At 43.4% G+C, this 17641-nt stretch overlaps 1 protein-coding gene across 2 annotated transcripts in view; it reads right to left on the reverse strand.

Annotated features, from left to right (window-relative positions):
- Positions 1-351: 351 nt before the first annotated feature.
- Positions 352-17641, reverse strand: part of hibadhb (3-hydroxyisobutyrate dehydrogenase b) — a 568873-nt gene continuing 551583 nt past the window's right edge. For both annotated transcript variants that reach the window (XM_068059347.1, XM_068059356.1), the window contains 2 exons: positions 2727-2883; positions 352-1445 (listed from right to left, as the gene is read on the reverse strand). In XM_068059347.1, the coding sequence (XP_067915448.1) occupies positions 1287-1445; positions 2727-2883 (316 nt within the window). In that variant the 3' untranslated portion in view covers positions 352-1286. The remainder of the gene's footprint in view (positions 1446-2726; positions 2884-17641) is intronic.

A 17641-nucleotide genomic window follows, 5' to 3' on the forward strand; every position in this document is an offset into this window, starting at 1 on the left:
CTCCTGCTCCTGATTGCTATCCAGTAGCTTCTGAAGGAAGTTTGTGGGACTGTTGTATGAGGACAAGATTGGCCTCAGTAGTAATGACCCTCCTGTCAAAAAGTCTGAAGGCACTCACCATCAAGGCCCACATGTAAATAATGTCATCATGTCAAATTATCAAAAGCAACAAGTACATGTGGAAGTGCGTCCCAACATTCAGAGGGGGACGTGGGAGGGGAAGAAAATTGGTGAGGAAAAAGAAAATAACCTTGGGTTGCATACCGTGGTAAACTTGTTATCTTCAGACAGTCAGGTCTACAGAGCAGTATTACCGATCTGAAAGGAAAAAAAATCTTGCAATCTAAGGAATTCGTTCCTAAGAACCTAACTCAGGCAATTTATTATTTCAACATTGATTTCTGAAAGAGAAACGGCATACAGGTAAAGTAGGAAGGTTGGGATAGGGACACAAATATATGTTAGCATATGTAATAATAACAAAGGATCTAAAATATAGAAGACATTTCCATTTATAATCAGTTATATCCATTAACCTTAATGATATTCCATTTTCTTTAAAATTAGGTTCAAATCCAGTCAGACTGTTGAGGTGAAAGCTTTCTCCCTCTGACAGTTTGTAAGGATTATACATGGAATGAGATTGGGTAATCTCAAACCACTTTTCCTGTGGACTTGGATCTGAACACAAGACGACCATGAGACTGAAAATAAATTGACCAAAGATTCTGAATTACGCCAAACAAAAACACAGATGATTGAATCCAGCACATAATTAATAGAATTTTATTTCAATTTACAAACATATTTTCATTGTATATTTAAAGAAAAAAATAATAGTTGTTATTTATTTATATTTGTCATTGACACTGATCTATTTATTATCCAGGAAAACTAAACAGAAAGCTAAAATGAAATTCATAATTATCATCTCCCAGTGAAGTAATTGGTAATGAACAGAAAATTAACTTCCTTATCATTTCCCCAGTAAGAAAGGGTAAACCTACATAATATGTAACAGTCTCATATCTCAAAACTTCCTAGTGCTCTTGCTTGCAATTTAGTTTCAAAATGCTTTCATTATCTAATCCCACACAGTTAAATCAGGGACTTCTGGCTGTACAATTACACAAGCTGTTCACTAAGAAACTAGACAGCCTCTCTGGGATCATGATTTATGGCTATAGAATTATCCTATCCTTTTTTGTTGGACAACTGAAGTTACTTGAACACTCATTGACATTCCCATGACTATTACTCGAGATGCATTTTGGTGTTGGTCAAGTTTAAATATTCTCCTCTTCGCGCAGGAACTGAAACACTGAAGAGAAGTCTTTCTGAGCATAGCCCCGTGCACACATCATCCTGTAAATCTGATGGGACAAGGATCCTAATAGAGCAGGTGTTTTAGTGTTTGTGGCAGTGTTTTGTGCTAACCCCAGATCCTAAAAGGAAGAAAAGGAGGGACAGTTAGAAAATAATTTATTAAACCATAGTTTAGAACTTAACATTGTAGCCCTATTCAGACCACAATGACTGTACAATTGTTACAATAAATTCAAGTACATTCCAGCATTTTTTGGGCAACAAAGTGCCTGAAGTATATGGAAAACAATCATATTTTGGAATCTACAAACCAAGCTACTGAAAAATCAGGTAATTTTCAGTTTGCCTGATATGAAGTGTATTCTCTATGAAGTGGGCCTAGTTGGTGAGTAGTGCACATGCTGTACTTTCCTAAGGCCAGCGACATAACCAGCTTTCACCTCTTGCCACCTTTTTAGGGAATCATTTTTGCTGGCCATTTAATTGTTGAACTTTGCTTTGTGACAGAACTCCACATTTCTCCTTCCCTCCTCTAGTCCAATTTAGGGATCATTTATCTTCCAAACACCCACAACCAAAACATCATCCTGTTTTCTCTTTACAGAAGTCAATGAACCTGCTGGAAATCCTGTTTTTCCAAAGTTTCTGTTTTTATTTTAGATCTTTAGCTCTTCAAAGGAAGTAAATGCAGGGTGTGCATTTGTATCTGACAGTAGTTTGTACACACGTTCTTACTAATATTCAGCGCATTGGTGTTCCACTGCATTGTTCACATGGCTCAGTAGAGTGAGGGACTGGATTTGCCTTTCCCACGTAATGCGGAAAGGTAGAAAGTAAGGTTCAGGCATTTCCCCAGAGTTACAGAATTAAAAATGGGCTGAAAGGCAAGTAAATGAAACAGCACCCCCTCCTCCCCCCTGCCTCATTAGGGCATGTTTTTCAGCATGAAGCAATCTAGAAAGCAGCAAAACGGGAAGAATATCCATCCAAACCACAGTAGGTTTCTGAAAGTCATATCTTTGCTATTCCAAGGAATGATCATACAAAAAATTGCATGTCATCAAATGATGAAGTCATCCTCTTGACTGGACCATTGAAAAAAAAACAATGGGCTGAGGTGAACGATTACAGAAAAAAGAAATTATAGACCAGAAAGTCCAAGGTTTCACTGAGTGTGCTGAGTTACTTGATCCCAGTGGAGACAGGATTTGATGTTCAACAGTTGGCCTTAATGCCAATATTAAACACCTCCAACCAGCTGGTTACATAATGGCATTAGAGTCTTTGGGCAGGTTTCCTGCCTTCCCTCAGTAGGCTGAATGGCGTGTGGTATGGGTAATCTAAAGGGGACAGAGAAAAAAAGGGAGAGCTAATTATTTCTTTATTTTAAAAAAATGTACCTTTGCCATCAATGTTGCTGCAAATCCACCTTGATAATCGTTAGCAGAAGGTACACCATCCATCACTCCTGGTACAGGGTTGTAAGTGTCGCTTGACCAGCATCGACCTGAGCTCATATTCAAAATTTTCGCCAGAAGCTTTGGGTCAAGCCCTAGCCTGTCAAAATTTACAGATGAGTAGTTTTAGGGTCAAAGGGCAAGGACGGTTGACCAGTTATCTGCTGTTTGACCCCAGTTAGCCATTTGTCTCATTCTAGTAAGCATCTTCCAAAATGATACTGCATTTATTTTGGATTTATGACATGACATTAAAGTGATTCTAACTCAGCCCAGCATATACAAATTGAACCAAGCTATTAAATACAAGGTCAATAAATTTTAAAGAGACAGTACTCTCTGGATTGCAGAGGCTGGATATAAATAGTGTCAAAATAATATCCACACAACATTCCATTTTCCTTATTCTAATCTTTGTTTCATAAATTGTTAAATCTTAACAACTAATCAGTAAATAAATATTTCTCTCAGGATTTCAATGGATGGCACATACAAATAAATTCCAGAATGTATCTTTATTTCCTAATTCCTTCTACGCGGTTACCTAAATTTAAACATGTGGCCAATGTTTCCTCTGATTTTTAAAAACAGGTCGTTTTATGCTTCGAAATACCAGTTCACTATGGGGATGGTAATTGCTGCACATTTTACAATGGGGAAACACTGATATAAGGAAATCTTGTACATAAATATCTATGAAGTAGAAGCTGCAATCATGAGCATTGTTAAAAGTCATTCAAAATAGAACGCAGCTGTTGAGCCAATAAATCTCATACTCGGTGGCTGGACATCAAACAGAAAGTGGGAAATTTTGCTATGTTTTGCAGATATTGAGAGCAGCATGGACCTTTTTTGGTGAGGTTTAAAGTTTGACAGGAGGTTGCAGAAAATAATATTTTAAGCATACAGTTAAAGCACAAAGGCGTTTTATGTTATGAAAAAGAGCACAATAATATGCCCACTGTGGTAACAAGACTATTTACTTTGAAGTATGCAAATAGATAAATGCAATGACTAACTGTGATCATAAATAAACTGTTATTACTAATATTATGAATGGCAGAGAGTGAGGAACAGCACAGTGCTTTACTACATGAAAGGTCAATAATAATTAGACTCATAAATAGGTGACATTTTGAGAGAAGTGATTTGTCAAATCTATATATGAGAATTTCATACCTTACACTGTTTTTATCTGAGACTACCAAACTCTGTCCTCAGGCTCATGCAGAGGCACCAAGTTGTATGTTGTAATATCTGTTAAGAAACAGTGTGGAGTAGCACAATGCAAGGCACATCTTCATGGTCATTACTAACAGATTTCACAAAAATTTCCAATATAAACAATTCAATTTTTGACAACTCTCTTCTCATGTTTTTGCAGGTGAAGAGAGCTATTACACAAGAGAGCTACTGGAGGGACAGACAGGGGACAACTGCAAGGAAGTTTGTGCAGCAGCATTTATCTACACAGTAGGTGCCCAGTGAACAGTACTAGCATACACTCCAACATCATTAACAGACCACAGCTGCACTCAAATGTCTCATATGCTACAGGTCATTAATGCTGCAGCCAGCAAGAGGATTCAAATCCAAGGATCAGTTGAGGTTGAGTTTACCTCATTTTGCTATCGAATAAAGGCAACAATGGTGCAAAGGTACAGAGACCCAATTGCTGCTGAAGGTTCGCGGTTTCCGATGAGCTCTAAACAGCAAGAGGACATGCCTTTGTAAAACGCTTTTTTTTTCATTCATGGGATGTGGCAAGGAGAGCAGTTATTGCCCATTCCTAATTGCCCTTGAGAAAGTAAAGGTGAACCAACTTTTTTAACTACTGCAGTCCATGTGGTTGAGTTTAGTTTTAGAGATACAGCACTGAAACAGGCCCTTCAGCCCACCGAGTCTGTGCCGACCAACAACCACCCATTTATACTAATCCTACATCCCATATTCCCTACCACATCCCCACCATTCTCCTACCACCTACCTACATTAGGGGCAATTTACAATGGCCAATTTACCTATGTTGTATGTACATGGACAATGCTGTTATAGAGTCATAGTCATTATTGCACAAAAGGAGGCTATTCGGCCTATTGAGTCCAGGCCAGTTCTCTGGACAGCAATCCAGTCAGTCTCATTCCCCTACTCTATCCCTGTAGCCCTGAAAGTATATTTCCCTCAAGTGCCCTCAAATTTCCTTTTGGAATTGTTGATCATCTCTGCTTTCACCACCCTCATAGGCAGTGAGTTCCAGGTCATTATCACTTGCTGCTTAAAAAAAGTTCTTCCTCACATCCCCCCTGCTTCTCTTGCCCAAAACCTTAAATGTGACCCTTTGACTTGTACCATTAGCTAATGGGAACACGTTTTCTTTGTCTACCTTATTTAAACCTGTCATAATATTTTGCACCTCTATTAAATCTCCCCCAGTCATCTTTTCTCCAAGGAGAACAACCCCAGCTTCTCCAACCTAACCTTGTAGCTAAAATCCCTCATCCCTGGAATCATTTTGGCAAATCTCCTCTGCACTCTTTTAAGGACTCTCACATCCATCTGAAAACATTGTGACCAGAACTAGACGAAATACTCCAGTTGTGGCCTAACCAGAGCTTTATAAAGGTTCAGCATAACTTCCCTGCTTTTGTTTCAATACCTTTACTTATGACGCCCAAGATCATATATGCTTTGTTAACTCCTCTTTCAATATGTCCTGCCACCTTCAAAGCTTTATGCACATGAAACCCCAGACCCTCTTTAGAACTGTACTATTAAGTTTATTTTGCCTCTCCCGATCCCTTCTGCCAAAATGCATCACCGCACACATTTCTGTACTAAATTCCATCTACCATTTGTTATGTAGGAAATTCCAGGGTTTTGACCCAGCAACAGTGAAGGAGCGGTGATATATTTCCAGGTCAGGATGATAGATGACTTGGAGGGGACTTTGCAGGTGGTAGTCCCATGTGCCTGCTGCCCTTGTTCTTCTGGGTGGTAGAGGTCACAGGTTTGGAAGGTGCTGTGGAAGAAGCCTTGGCAAGTTGCTGTAGTGCATCTTGTAGAATGATACATACTGCAGCCATGGTATGTCGGTGGTGGAGGGAGTGAAGGTTTAAGGTGGTGGATGTAGTGCCAATCAAGTGGGTTGCTTTGTCCTGGATGGTATTGAGCTTCTTGATTGTTATTGGAGCTGCACTCATCTAGGCAGTGGACAGTGTTCCATCATACTCCTGACTTGTGCCTTGTAGAAGGTGGAAAGGCTTTGGGGAGTCAGGAGGTCAGCCTTTGACTTGCTCTTGTAGACAGAGTATTTATGTGACTCATCCCGTTAGGTTTCTGGTCAATGGTGACCTCCCCACCCCAGCATGTTGATAGTGTGTGATTCGGTGATGGTAATTCTGTTCAATGTCAAAGGGAGGTGGCTGTATTATCTGTGATTGGAGACATTCATTGCCTGGCACTTGTGTGGGACGAATGTTACTTGCCACTTATCAACCCAAGCCTGAATGTTGTCCAGATTTTGCTGCACATGGGCAGAGACAGCTTCATTATCTGAGGAGCTGCGAATGGAATTGATCGCTGTGCCATCATCAGTAAATATTCCCACTTCTGACCTTATGACGAAGGAAAGGTCATTGCTGCAGCAGTTAAGATGGCTAGGCCTAGGACACTGCCCGGGGGAACTCCTGCAGCAATGTCCTAGGGCTGAGATAACTGGCCTCCAACAATCTCAACTATATTCCTTTGTGCTAGGTCTGACTCCAGCCAGTAGAGGGATACCCCCTCTGATTCCCATTGACTTCAATTTTCTAGGGCTCCTTGGTCAAATGATATCTTGATCTACCTCACCTCTGGATTTGAGCTCTTTTGACCATGTTTGGACCAAGGTTGGAATGAGGTCTGGAGCTGAATAGTCCTAGTGGAACCCAAACTGAGCATCGGTGAGCAGGTTATTGCTGTGCAAGTGCCGCTCGATAGCGCTGTCGACGACAACTGCTAATGATTGAGAGGAGACTGATGGGACGGTAATTAGCTAGATTGGATTTGTCCTGTCTTTTGTGGACAAAATACACCTGGATAATTTGTCAGGTAGATGCCAGTGCTATAGCTGTACCGGAACAACTTGTCTAGGAGCACAGCTAGTTCTGGAGCACAAATTTTCTGCACCATAGCCGAGAGATTATCGGGCTTATAGCCATTGCTGTATCCAGTGTGCTCAGCTGTTTCTTGGCAGGTGGAGTGAAGCGAACTGGCTGAGAATTGGCATGTGATGGTGGGGAACTCAGGAGGAGGTCAAGATGGATCATTCACTCAAAACTTCTGGCTGAAGATAGTTGCAAATGTTTCAGCCTTGTCTTTTGCTGGGCATGTACTGGGCTCTGCCATCATTGAGGGTGAGGATGTTTGTGGAGCTTCCTCCCGTTAGCTGTTTAATTGTCCAGCACCATTCACGACTGAGCGTGGCAGGACTGCAGAGCTTTGATCTGATCCATTGGTTATGGGATCACTTCACCAAGGCTCCTTTGACAGCAATTTACAAACCCACGACCTCTCCCACCTGGAAGGACAAGGGCAGCAGTTGCATAGGAACACCACCACCTGCAAGTTCCCCTCCAAGCCACACACCATCCTGACTTGGAACTATATCATCGTTCCTGCACTCTCGCTAGGTCAAAATCCTAGAACTCCCTTCCTAACAGCACTGTGGGTGTACCTACACCCAAAGAACTGCAGCAGTTCAAGAAGGCGGCTCACCACCACCCTCTCAAGGGCAATTAGGGATGGGCAATAAATGCTGGCCTGACCAGCGATGCCCATATCCCCCGAATGAAAAAATAACTTAACTGTCTATGAGATGCTGCTTCTACTATTTAGCATGCATGCAGTCATGTGTCATTCACCAGGTTGGCACCTCATTTTTAGATATGCCCGGTGCTGCTCTTAATATGCTCTCTTACACTCCTCATTGATGGCTTGATGGTAATAGTAAACTGAGGGATATGCTGGGTAATGAGGTTTAAGATTGTGGTGTAATACAATTCTGCTGCTGTTGATAGCCCACAGCACCTCATAGATGCCCAGTTATGAGCTGTGAGATGGGTTCTGAATTGATCCTATTTAGCACAGTGGCACTGCCACACAATGTGATGGAGGGTGTCCTCAGTGTGAAGGCAGGAATTTGTTTCCACAAGGATTGTACGATAGTCATTCCAGCAATACTGCCATGGATAGATGCATCGGCAACAGATAGATTGGTGAGGATGAGATCAAGTAGATTTTCCTCGTGTTGGTTCTCTCACTACTTGACGCAGGCCCAGTCCTATGTCCTTTAGGTCTCAGCCAGCAGTGGTGCTACCAAGCCACACTTAGTGATAAACATTGAAGTCCCCCACCCAGAGTACATTTTGTGCCCTTGCAATGCTCAGTGCTTCTTCCAACTGGTGTTCAACATGGAGGGTTCTGATTCGTCAACTGAAGGAGTTCAGTAAACAACAACTTATATTTATATAACACCTTTAACATAATAAAACGCCCCAAGGCACTTCACAGGAGCATTATAAAACAAAATATAACACCGAGCCACATAAGGAAATATTGGCCGGAATTCTACGGTGGATGAACGGGAGCTGGACGCCGATGTGAAGGTTGGTGGTGAACCCGCTTTCATCTAGCCCGGGGATCCATCCGGTATTTTATGGGTCCCCAGGCTTTAATTGCCTCGAGGCGGGACTTCCACGCACCTGAGGGAGGAGGTCCCGCCTCAGTGCGCTGCCGGCCAATCAACGAGCCAGCAGCTCTTAGTCCCAGCAGCGCCACCGGGAGCGCTGGCCACTGCTGGGACTGCAACCCAGCCGTGCCATGGATCGAGGAGGGAAGGTAAGTCGGGCCATGCCTCACCAGCGGGATCAGTCCTTCCCTGGTGAGGCTGGAGTGGTCATTTAGGGGGAGGGGAGTATCTTGGGTCCCGGGGATGGGTTGGGAGGCGGGGGCGGCCCTCAATCGGGCACCCTGTGCCCGACTGCCATACCCCCTACCCCAGGCACGGAAATGCCGGCAGCTATCGCTGGGCAGCCTTTCATGTCCCCAGCACATCCGCTTCCCATGGGTAAAATACCCGTGGAGATGGGCGAGGGCCCTTAAGCGGCCACTTAAGGGCCTTAATTGACCTCCGACGGGCGGGCCATTTCCCACCCCTCCGTCCGATGCCGTAAACTTGTCCGGAGGCGGAAGCGGGGCGGGTAGGCCTCCCGGAGCCTGCCACTCAATTTTACGCCGCCCCCACGCCACCATCTGACCCGCTGGGTGGTGTAAAATTCTGGCCATTAGGTCAGATGACCAAAAGCTTGGTTAAAGAGGTAGGTTTTAAGGGATGTCTTAAAGGAGGAAAGCAAGGTAGAAGCAGAGAGATGTAGGGAGAGTATTCCAGAGATGACAGCCTAGGCAACTGAAGGTGTGGCCATCAGGGGTGGAGCAATTAAAATCGGGGATGCTCAAGAGGCCAAAATTAGAGGTGCGCAGATATCTCGGAGGGTTGTAGGGCTGCAGGAGATTACAGGGATGGGGAAGGGGTGAGGCCATGGAGAGATTTGAAAACAAAGATGAGAATTTTAAAATCAAGATGTTGCTTGATCAGGAGCCAATGTAGGTCAGTGAGCACAGGGGTGATAGGGGAATGGGACTTAGTGCGAGTTAAGACGTGGGCAGCAGAGTTTTGGATGACCTCATGTTTTTGGAGCATAGAATGTGGGAGACCAGCCATGATTGCGATGGAATAGTCAAGTCTAGAGGTAACGAAGGCATGAATCAGGGTTTCAACAACAGATGAGCTGAGACAGGGGCAAAGTCAGGCAATGTTACAGAGGTGGATATAGGCAGTCTTAATGAGAAACAAATATGAGATTGATAGCTCATCTTGGGGTCAAATGTGACATCAAAGTTGCAAACAGACTGGTTTAATCTCAGACTGTTGCGAGGGAGAGGGATGGAGTCTGTACCTAGGGCTGGTGTTTGGAGCTCGGAGTAGATGGCAAGCAGGAGGCTTTCTTGCTCATGTTTAAACTGATGCTATGAGACCTCATGGGGTCCAGAATGAATGTTGAGGACTCCTAGGCCACTTCCTCCAGACTGTATACTGCTTTGCCTTCCCCTCTGGTGGGTTTGCCCTGCCGATGGGACAGGATTTACCCAGGGATGGTGATGGAGGAGTCTGGGACCTTGGCTGAAAGGTATGATTCTGAGTATGACTGTATCAGGTTTCTGCTTGACTAGCCTGTGGGGCAGCTCCCCAATTTTGGCACAAATCCCCAGATATTAATGAGGAGTACTTTGCAGGGTCAACTGGGCTGGGTATGCCTTTGTTATTTCCTGTGCTGAGATTGATGCCAAGTGGTCAGTTTGGTTTTACTCATCCACAGCATGGAATTGCTCTCCATCTGTATGAAGGCAACACCCAATTCTACCCCTCCACTATCTCAGCTGGTAGCATTCACTCCCAAATCGAAAGGTTGTGGATTCAAGCCCCTGCAATTAATGTAGGATGACATTTTATTGTAATACTGAGATACCGCTGCATTGTTGAAGCTGCAGTCTTTTGAATTATACATTAAACTGGGGCCCCGCCTGCTAATTAGATGGATACAAAATATCTCAGGGATAATTTTGAAGAAAAGCACAGAAGATGTACCAATGTTCAGCCAACATTTATTCACTAAAATCAGATTATTTTATCATTCATCTCTTTGTTGTTTGTGGGGCCTTGTGCACAATTGGCTGCCCCATTTGCCTACAAATCAGGGACGACATTTCGAAAGTAATTCATTGATTGTGAAGTGCTTTGATATTTTCAGCGTCTGCAATAAAGCACGATATAAATGCAAGTTTGCTCTTTTTTTATTATCCGCAACCACCTCTGTGCTGTGAGATTGTCAGACATTTAGTCATGGATGAGTAGAATTCCCTCCAATTGAACGACGTCATTATTTTTGGTCCCTGTCAGATACACTGAACCTTGTCACCAACTCCTTCTCATTCCAAATCTGGTTACTTAAGAGAAATATGACCACTGTGCTCTGTTCTACACGTAGTGAAGCTTCAAACCTCATATTCTATTCATTAGTAAGATCACATATTTTCATTTTCACAACATTGATTGTTTCTACCTCAACATTATACCCACCGTTGCGGGAACTTGTGCACACATTTTCATCACCCCTAAACTTAATTTCTTTAATGCCCTCTTGCTGGTCCCCTAACCTCCATAAACTCCAAATCACCTAAACTTCACTGCCAGCATCTTGTTCTGCAATAACGCCTGCTCACCAATCACCACCTGTCCAAAGACTGAAGCAAAACTACACTTCAACTGAGTAAACTAATATTTTCCTTCCTTTATCAATTGTTATAACAAAGCACTGCACTAAAACAGGTGTGCTTCTCATGATCTCATGTTCTCACGATCAAGCCACCTGACCCTCAACCTACCCTAAGAAAGAAAAAGAAATACCCTGCTTCACCTTCGCTTCCAAAAAATATTATTTTACTTAATTTTAGAAGAAAAAGCTAATTTTTTTTATTGTAACACATTGCTATGAAGTGGAATAACGCATATCAGAAATGACACCAAGTCTGAGCAGGTTAGCAATAATGACGCAAACAATTTTCTCCTCTAAGGTTTTCTTTATTCTTTCATGGGATGTGGGCGTCGCTGGCTCGGCCAGCATTTATTGACCATCCCTAATTGCCCGTGAGAAGGTGCTGGTGAGCTGCCTTCTTGAACCGCTGCAGTCCTTGTGAGGTAGGTACACCCACAGTGCTGTTAGGAAGGGAGTTCCAGGGTTTTGACCCAGCGACAAGTGAAGGAACGGCAATATAGTTCCAAGTCAGGATGGTGTGTGGCTTGGAGGGGAACTTGCAGGTGGTGATGTTCCCATGCATCTGCTGCTCTTGTCCTTCGAGGTGGTAGAGGTCGCTGGTTTGAAAGGTGCTGTCAAAGGAGCCTTGGTGCGTTGCTGCAGTGCATCTTGTAGATGGTACACACTGCTGCCACTGTGCGTCAGTGGTGGAGGGAGTGAATATTTGCAGATGGTGTGCCAATCAAGTGGGCTGCTTTGTTCTGGATGGTGTCGAGCTTCCTGAGTGTTGTTGGAGCTGCACCCATCCAGGCAAGTGGAGAGTATTCCATCGCACTCCTGACTTGTGCCTTGTAGATGGTGGACAGGCTTTGGGGAGTTAGGAGGTGAGTTACTCGCCGCAGGATTCCTAGCCTCTGACCTGCTCTTGTAGCCACGGTATTTATATGACTACTCCAATTCAGTTTCTGGTCAATGGTAGCCCCGAGGATGTTGATAGTGGGGGATTCAGTGATGGTAATGCCATTGAATGTCAGGGGGAGATGTTTAGATTCTCTCTTGTTGGAGGTGGTCATTGCCTGGCACTTGTGTGGCGCAAATGTTACTTGCCACTTATCAGCCCAAGCCTGGTTATTGACCAGGTCTTGCTGCATTTCTACACGGACTGCTTCAGTATTTGAGTTGTCGCGAATGGTGCTGAACATTGTGCAATCATCAACAAACATCCCCACTTCAGACCTTATGATTGAAGGAAGGTCATTGATGAAGCAGTTGAAGATGGTTGGGCCTAGCACACTACCCTGAGGAACGCCTGCAATGATGTCCTGGAGCTCAGATGATTGACCTCCAACAACCACAGACATCTTCCTTTGCGCCAGGTATGACTCCAACCAGGAGAGAGTTTTCCCCCTGATTCCCATTGACTCCAATTTTGCTAGGGCTCGTTGATGCCATACTCGGTCAAATACTGCCTTGATGTCCAGGGCAGTCACTCTCACCTCACCAGTTCAGCTCTTTTGTCCATGTTTGAACCAAGGTTGTAATGAGGTCAGGAGCTGAGTGGCCCTGGCAGAACCCAAACTGAGCGTCACTGAGCAGATTATTACTAAGCAAGTGTTGCTTGTTGGCACTGTTGATGACACCTTCCATCGCTTTACTGATGACTGAGAGTAGACTGATGGGGCGGTAATTGGCCGGGTTGGACCTGTCCTGCTTTTTGTGTACAGGACATACCTGGGCAATTCTCCACATTGCCGGGTAGATGCCAGTGTTGTAGCTATACTGGAACAGCTTGGCTAGGGGTGCAACAAGTTCTGGAGCACAGGTCTTCAGTAGTATTGCCGGAATATTGTCAGGACCCATAGTCTTTGCAGTATCCAGTGCCTTCAGTCGTTTCTTGATATCACGCGGAGTGAATCGAATTGGCTGAAGTCTGGCATCTGCAATGCTGGGGACTTCAGGAGGGGACTGAGATGGATCATCAACTCGGCACTTCTGGCTGAAGATTGTTGCAAATGCTTCAGCCTTATCTTTCGCACTGATGTACTGGGCTCCCCCATCATTGAGGATGGGGATATTTGTGGAGCCACCTCCTCCAGTTAGTTGTTTAATTGTCCACCACCATTCACGACTGGATGTGGCAGGACTGCAGAGCTTAGATCTGATCCGTTGGTAATGGGATCGCTTAGCTCTGTCTATTGCATGCTGCTTATGCACTCTGGCATGCAAGTAGTCCTGTGTTGTAGCTTCACCAGGTTGACACCTCATTTTGAGGTATGCCTGGTGCTGCTCCTGGCATGCCCTCCTGCACTCTTCATTGAACCAGGGTTGGTCTCCTGGCTTGATGGTAATGGTAGAGTGGGGGATATGCTGGGCCACGAGGTTACAGATTGTGGTTGAGTACAATTCTGCTGCTGCTGATGGCCCACAGCGCCTCATGGATGCCCAGTTTTGCATTGCTAGATCTGTTCAAAATCTATCCCATTTAGCACGGTGATAGTGCCACACAACATGATGGACGGTATCCTCAATGTGAAGGCGGGACTTTGTCTCCACAAGGACTGTGCGGTGGTCACTCCTACCAATACAGTCATGGACGGAAGCATCTGCGGCAGGCAGATTGGTGAGGACAAGGTCAAGTATGTCTTTTCCTCGTGTTGGTTCCCCCACCACCTGCCGCAGACCCAGTCTAGCAGATATGTCTTTTAGGAGTCGGCCAGCTCGGTCAGTAGTGCTGCTACCCAGCCACTCTGGGTGATGGACATTTGTTGCCCATTCCTAAATCGCCCTTGAACTGAGTGGCTTGCTAGGCCATTTCAGAGGGCAGTTGAGAGTCAAACACATTGCTGTGGATCTGGAGTCACATGTAGGCCAGATCAGGCAAGGATGGCAGATTTCCTTCCCTAAAAGATATTAGTGAATGAGATGGGTTTTTACGACAATCGGTGATAGTTTCATGGTACTATTATTGTGAAGAGCTTTCAATTCCAGATTTCTTTTTTTACTAATCAATTAAATTCCTTAATACGTTGAATTCAAATTCCACCAGCTGCCATGGTGGGATTTGAACACATCTCCAAGGCATTAGCATGGGCATCTGGATTATTAATCCAGTGAAAGGATGAAATTGGATGAATAATATTAATTCAGATGGAATTGCTAAAATCATAAAACTATATATTTTTTACACAATATTGTGAACTGCTGCCCAGGTACCCATGTCCAAAATCTCCACTTCATGGGTAACTGCAGTTACAGTTACAGAGATACAGCACTGAAACAGGCCCTTCGGCCCAACGAGTCTGTGCCGACCATCAACCCCCATTGATACTAATCCTACACTAATTCCATATTCCTACCACATCCCCACCTGTCCCTATATTTCCCTACCACCTACCTATACTAGGGGCAATTTATAATGGCCAATTAACCTATCAACCAGCAAGTCTTTGGCTTGTGGGAGGAAACCGGAGCACCCGGAGGAAACCCACGCAGACACAGGGAGAACTTGCAAACTCCGCACAGGCAGTACCCAGAATTGAACCCGGGTCAGTGGTAAGTCTTGCCATCTCTGCAATGTTGTGCAACTCATTGTGGCCCAGTCAACCCTTTTATCTATTGAACTGAACACCTGGATGTCTGAATGTAAATTCTTTTAACATAAGGCTTCAGACAGGATGCTAACTGTATTTGGAGTATTGCTGTGACATACAGCTACCTCCCACAGGGGCCTAAATACTGGAATTCTCTTTTATGGGTTCTGACATCCTCCCTCCATGGGAGATATCCCATGTTTCATTTTCACAGAAAAGATGACAAGGGAATCTATATTGGGATGGACCCAAATTCCTCCATGACACCACAGATCCTTTATTACCCAAACTGATACCACTAGATGAGCACTTGAAACGCCATAGCATACAAGGCTACGGGCCAAGTGCTGGAAAATGGGATTAGAATCGTTAGGTGCTTGATGGCTGGCACAGACACGATGGGCCGAAGGGCCTGTTTCTGTGCTGTATACCTCTATGATACTAATATTCCCTATTTGTTTCAAGTGGCTTCCATGCTAGTAGTTCTAGATGGATAATGGACCAATCCCAATTGCTTCATTCCCAGAAATGTGGTATACTCTACTATCCAGCAATGTAAATATTTTAATATTCAAAATCCAAATCAAAGCATACTTATACCCCATTCTTTAAATGGGTATCACATATATAATATAGAATAATTCTGAATTGAATAATTCTGCTTTAAAAGAGCCAACCAACCTTCCTGAATGAGACTTTGAATGCTGACATTGAAAGTGATACAAGTATCAACACAGATGTGGATGCAGGAATCAGTTCTGGCAACTACTAAACTCAAATTCACAAGCTCTTGCATTTACCAGCTTTTTAACTGTGCTAAAATCTCAGAGAACTTTCAGTACTCTGTTGGGAAACACATACATGTTACTGAACTAATGCATTGCTGGATGGTTTCTCATTTGAAACCCATGCATCATTGGGAGCCAGCTCACCTTCCACATGCTAGGTTCTTTACATAGAATTTACAGCAAAGAAACGGGCCCCACTGGTCTATGCCAGTGTTTATTCTCCACACCAGCCACTTCCCACCCTACCAGCATATTCTTTTCTCTCATGTACATAGCTAGCTTCCCATTATAAGGTAGCTGTGCTATTTGCCTCAACTACTCCACGTGGCAGTAAGTTCCACATTCTAACCACCTTCTGGGTAAAGAAGTACTGCAGATTATGCCAGCCAAGAGAGAGAGTTCCCTGTCAAGCTGGTAAAATGGAAACTACTCTGTAATCACTCAGGCCTATAATTCACACATGAACACTGCCAAGTTTCTTATCAAGCTGGTATAGTTGATTTTGAAACATAAAAGCTGTGTACTGCAGTGGTGAAAGGCCAGTGCACTGTGGGTAATGTACATGTCAACAGCAGCTCATATGGGTCTGGTTTTAATATAAATCGGGAACGTCTCCATCATATGTTTGAAACGCACACTTCACAGAAGCTGTGCACTAAACAGGGACATTTCACCTACAGGGTGACCATTCTGTCTGTCTGTTTCTCTTCTTTGGTCTCCAATGACTAATCAATGAAAAGGGATCATTATGCTTAATTCACATCCTGCAATAAAAGAGATGGTGGCATTACATAGATATCCAACAGCCCTGCCACTGATTCCTATTATTCATTCATGGGATGTGAGCATCGCTGGCAGGGCCAGCATTTGTTGCCCACCCTTAATTGCCCCTTAGGTGATGGTGGTGAACCACCTTCTTGAACTTCTGCAGTCCGTGTGGTGTAGGTATACTGCTGTTGGATAGCAAGTTCCAGGATTTTGATCCAGCGATGAAGGAACAATGACATATTTCCAAGTCAGGACATTGTGTGACTTTAAGGGGAACTTGCAAGTGGTGATGCTCCTGTGCGATTGCTGGTCCCCACCCATAACACTCCCAAAGTGTTTACAGAATGACTTTTCTTTAAAACATTATATCCTTAAGATGCTCTTTCTTAATGAAGCATCTCCAATTGTCTCCCATGCAAGTTTGCTTTGTAGAAATATCAAAATGAAAAGTTCAAATGCAGTAATTCATTTCATGCTGCTGGATCAAGAACAGGATTCTATTTAATAAACAATAATTTTAATTGGGTTACATGAAACAGTAATTAATAATTTTTTGAAAATTTGACATCATTTACTCCCCTTCAACAGCTCATACTTTTGTTTCAATGTGCTAAACATTGTGGCAAAAGTAACGTGGCTCATAACTAATTGGGCTCCATACTCCATGAATCGCACAGCATGATCTAAGTAGGTCTTTAAGATGAAATACTATCAGCTCAAGTCACAAGAGATAATCATACCAATGGGGGGAAAATAGAAAAGCTATCATAATCCCTTAACATCCGAGGTCGACTTCACAACAGAAAAGCTGCAATCTTTATAAATGGAGACTAAAACACTGAACATTTTTGGTTTTTAATAATTCCAGAGTAGAGAAGATAATTTCAAATCTTAAAAACCTTAAAGTACTAATAATGCTGCAAATAAATTTCTGCAGTCTTTCTCACCTTACACTTTACAGAGGTCACCAGGTTAAGGTAAAGATGGTTTCTCAGCTACCCATAATGTTGATAGATCATTTGTTGAAAAAGGCTTTGGTTTTGAGAAAAATGCCTATATTTCTCCACATTTAATTATGTTAAAACATATTCTAATAATTATGCTGCAAGCATGCATAGGTGTTCAAATTATATTTTATTCATCCCCATCTCCTCCCCACCCCCCCAGAAGTCAAGGGATGTTGAGGAAGATGAAGCAGAGTTAATAACTATGGCAACGAGAAAAAAATATAATTTGATTTATGTTTCCTTATTAAATGTAAGAAATGGAAAGTAACCATTACAGTCATGAATGAAATCTCCCGAGATAGCACACAATTTAATCTGCAACTTCCAAAACCTGGCATTTAGTACAGGATATAA

This window comes from Heterodontus francisci, chromosome 2 (assembly GCF_036365525.1).
Source record: "Heterodontus francisci isolate sHetFra1 chromosome 2, sHetFra1.hap1, whole genome shotgun sequence".
NCBI lineage: Eukaryota > Metazoa > Chordata > Chondrichthyes > Heterodontiformes > Heterodontidae > Heterodontus > Heterodontus francisci.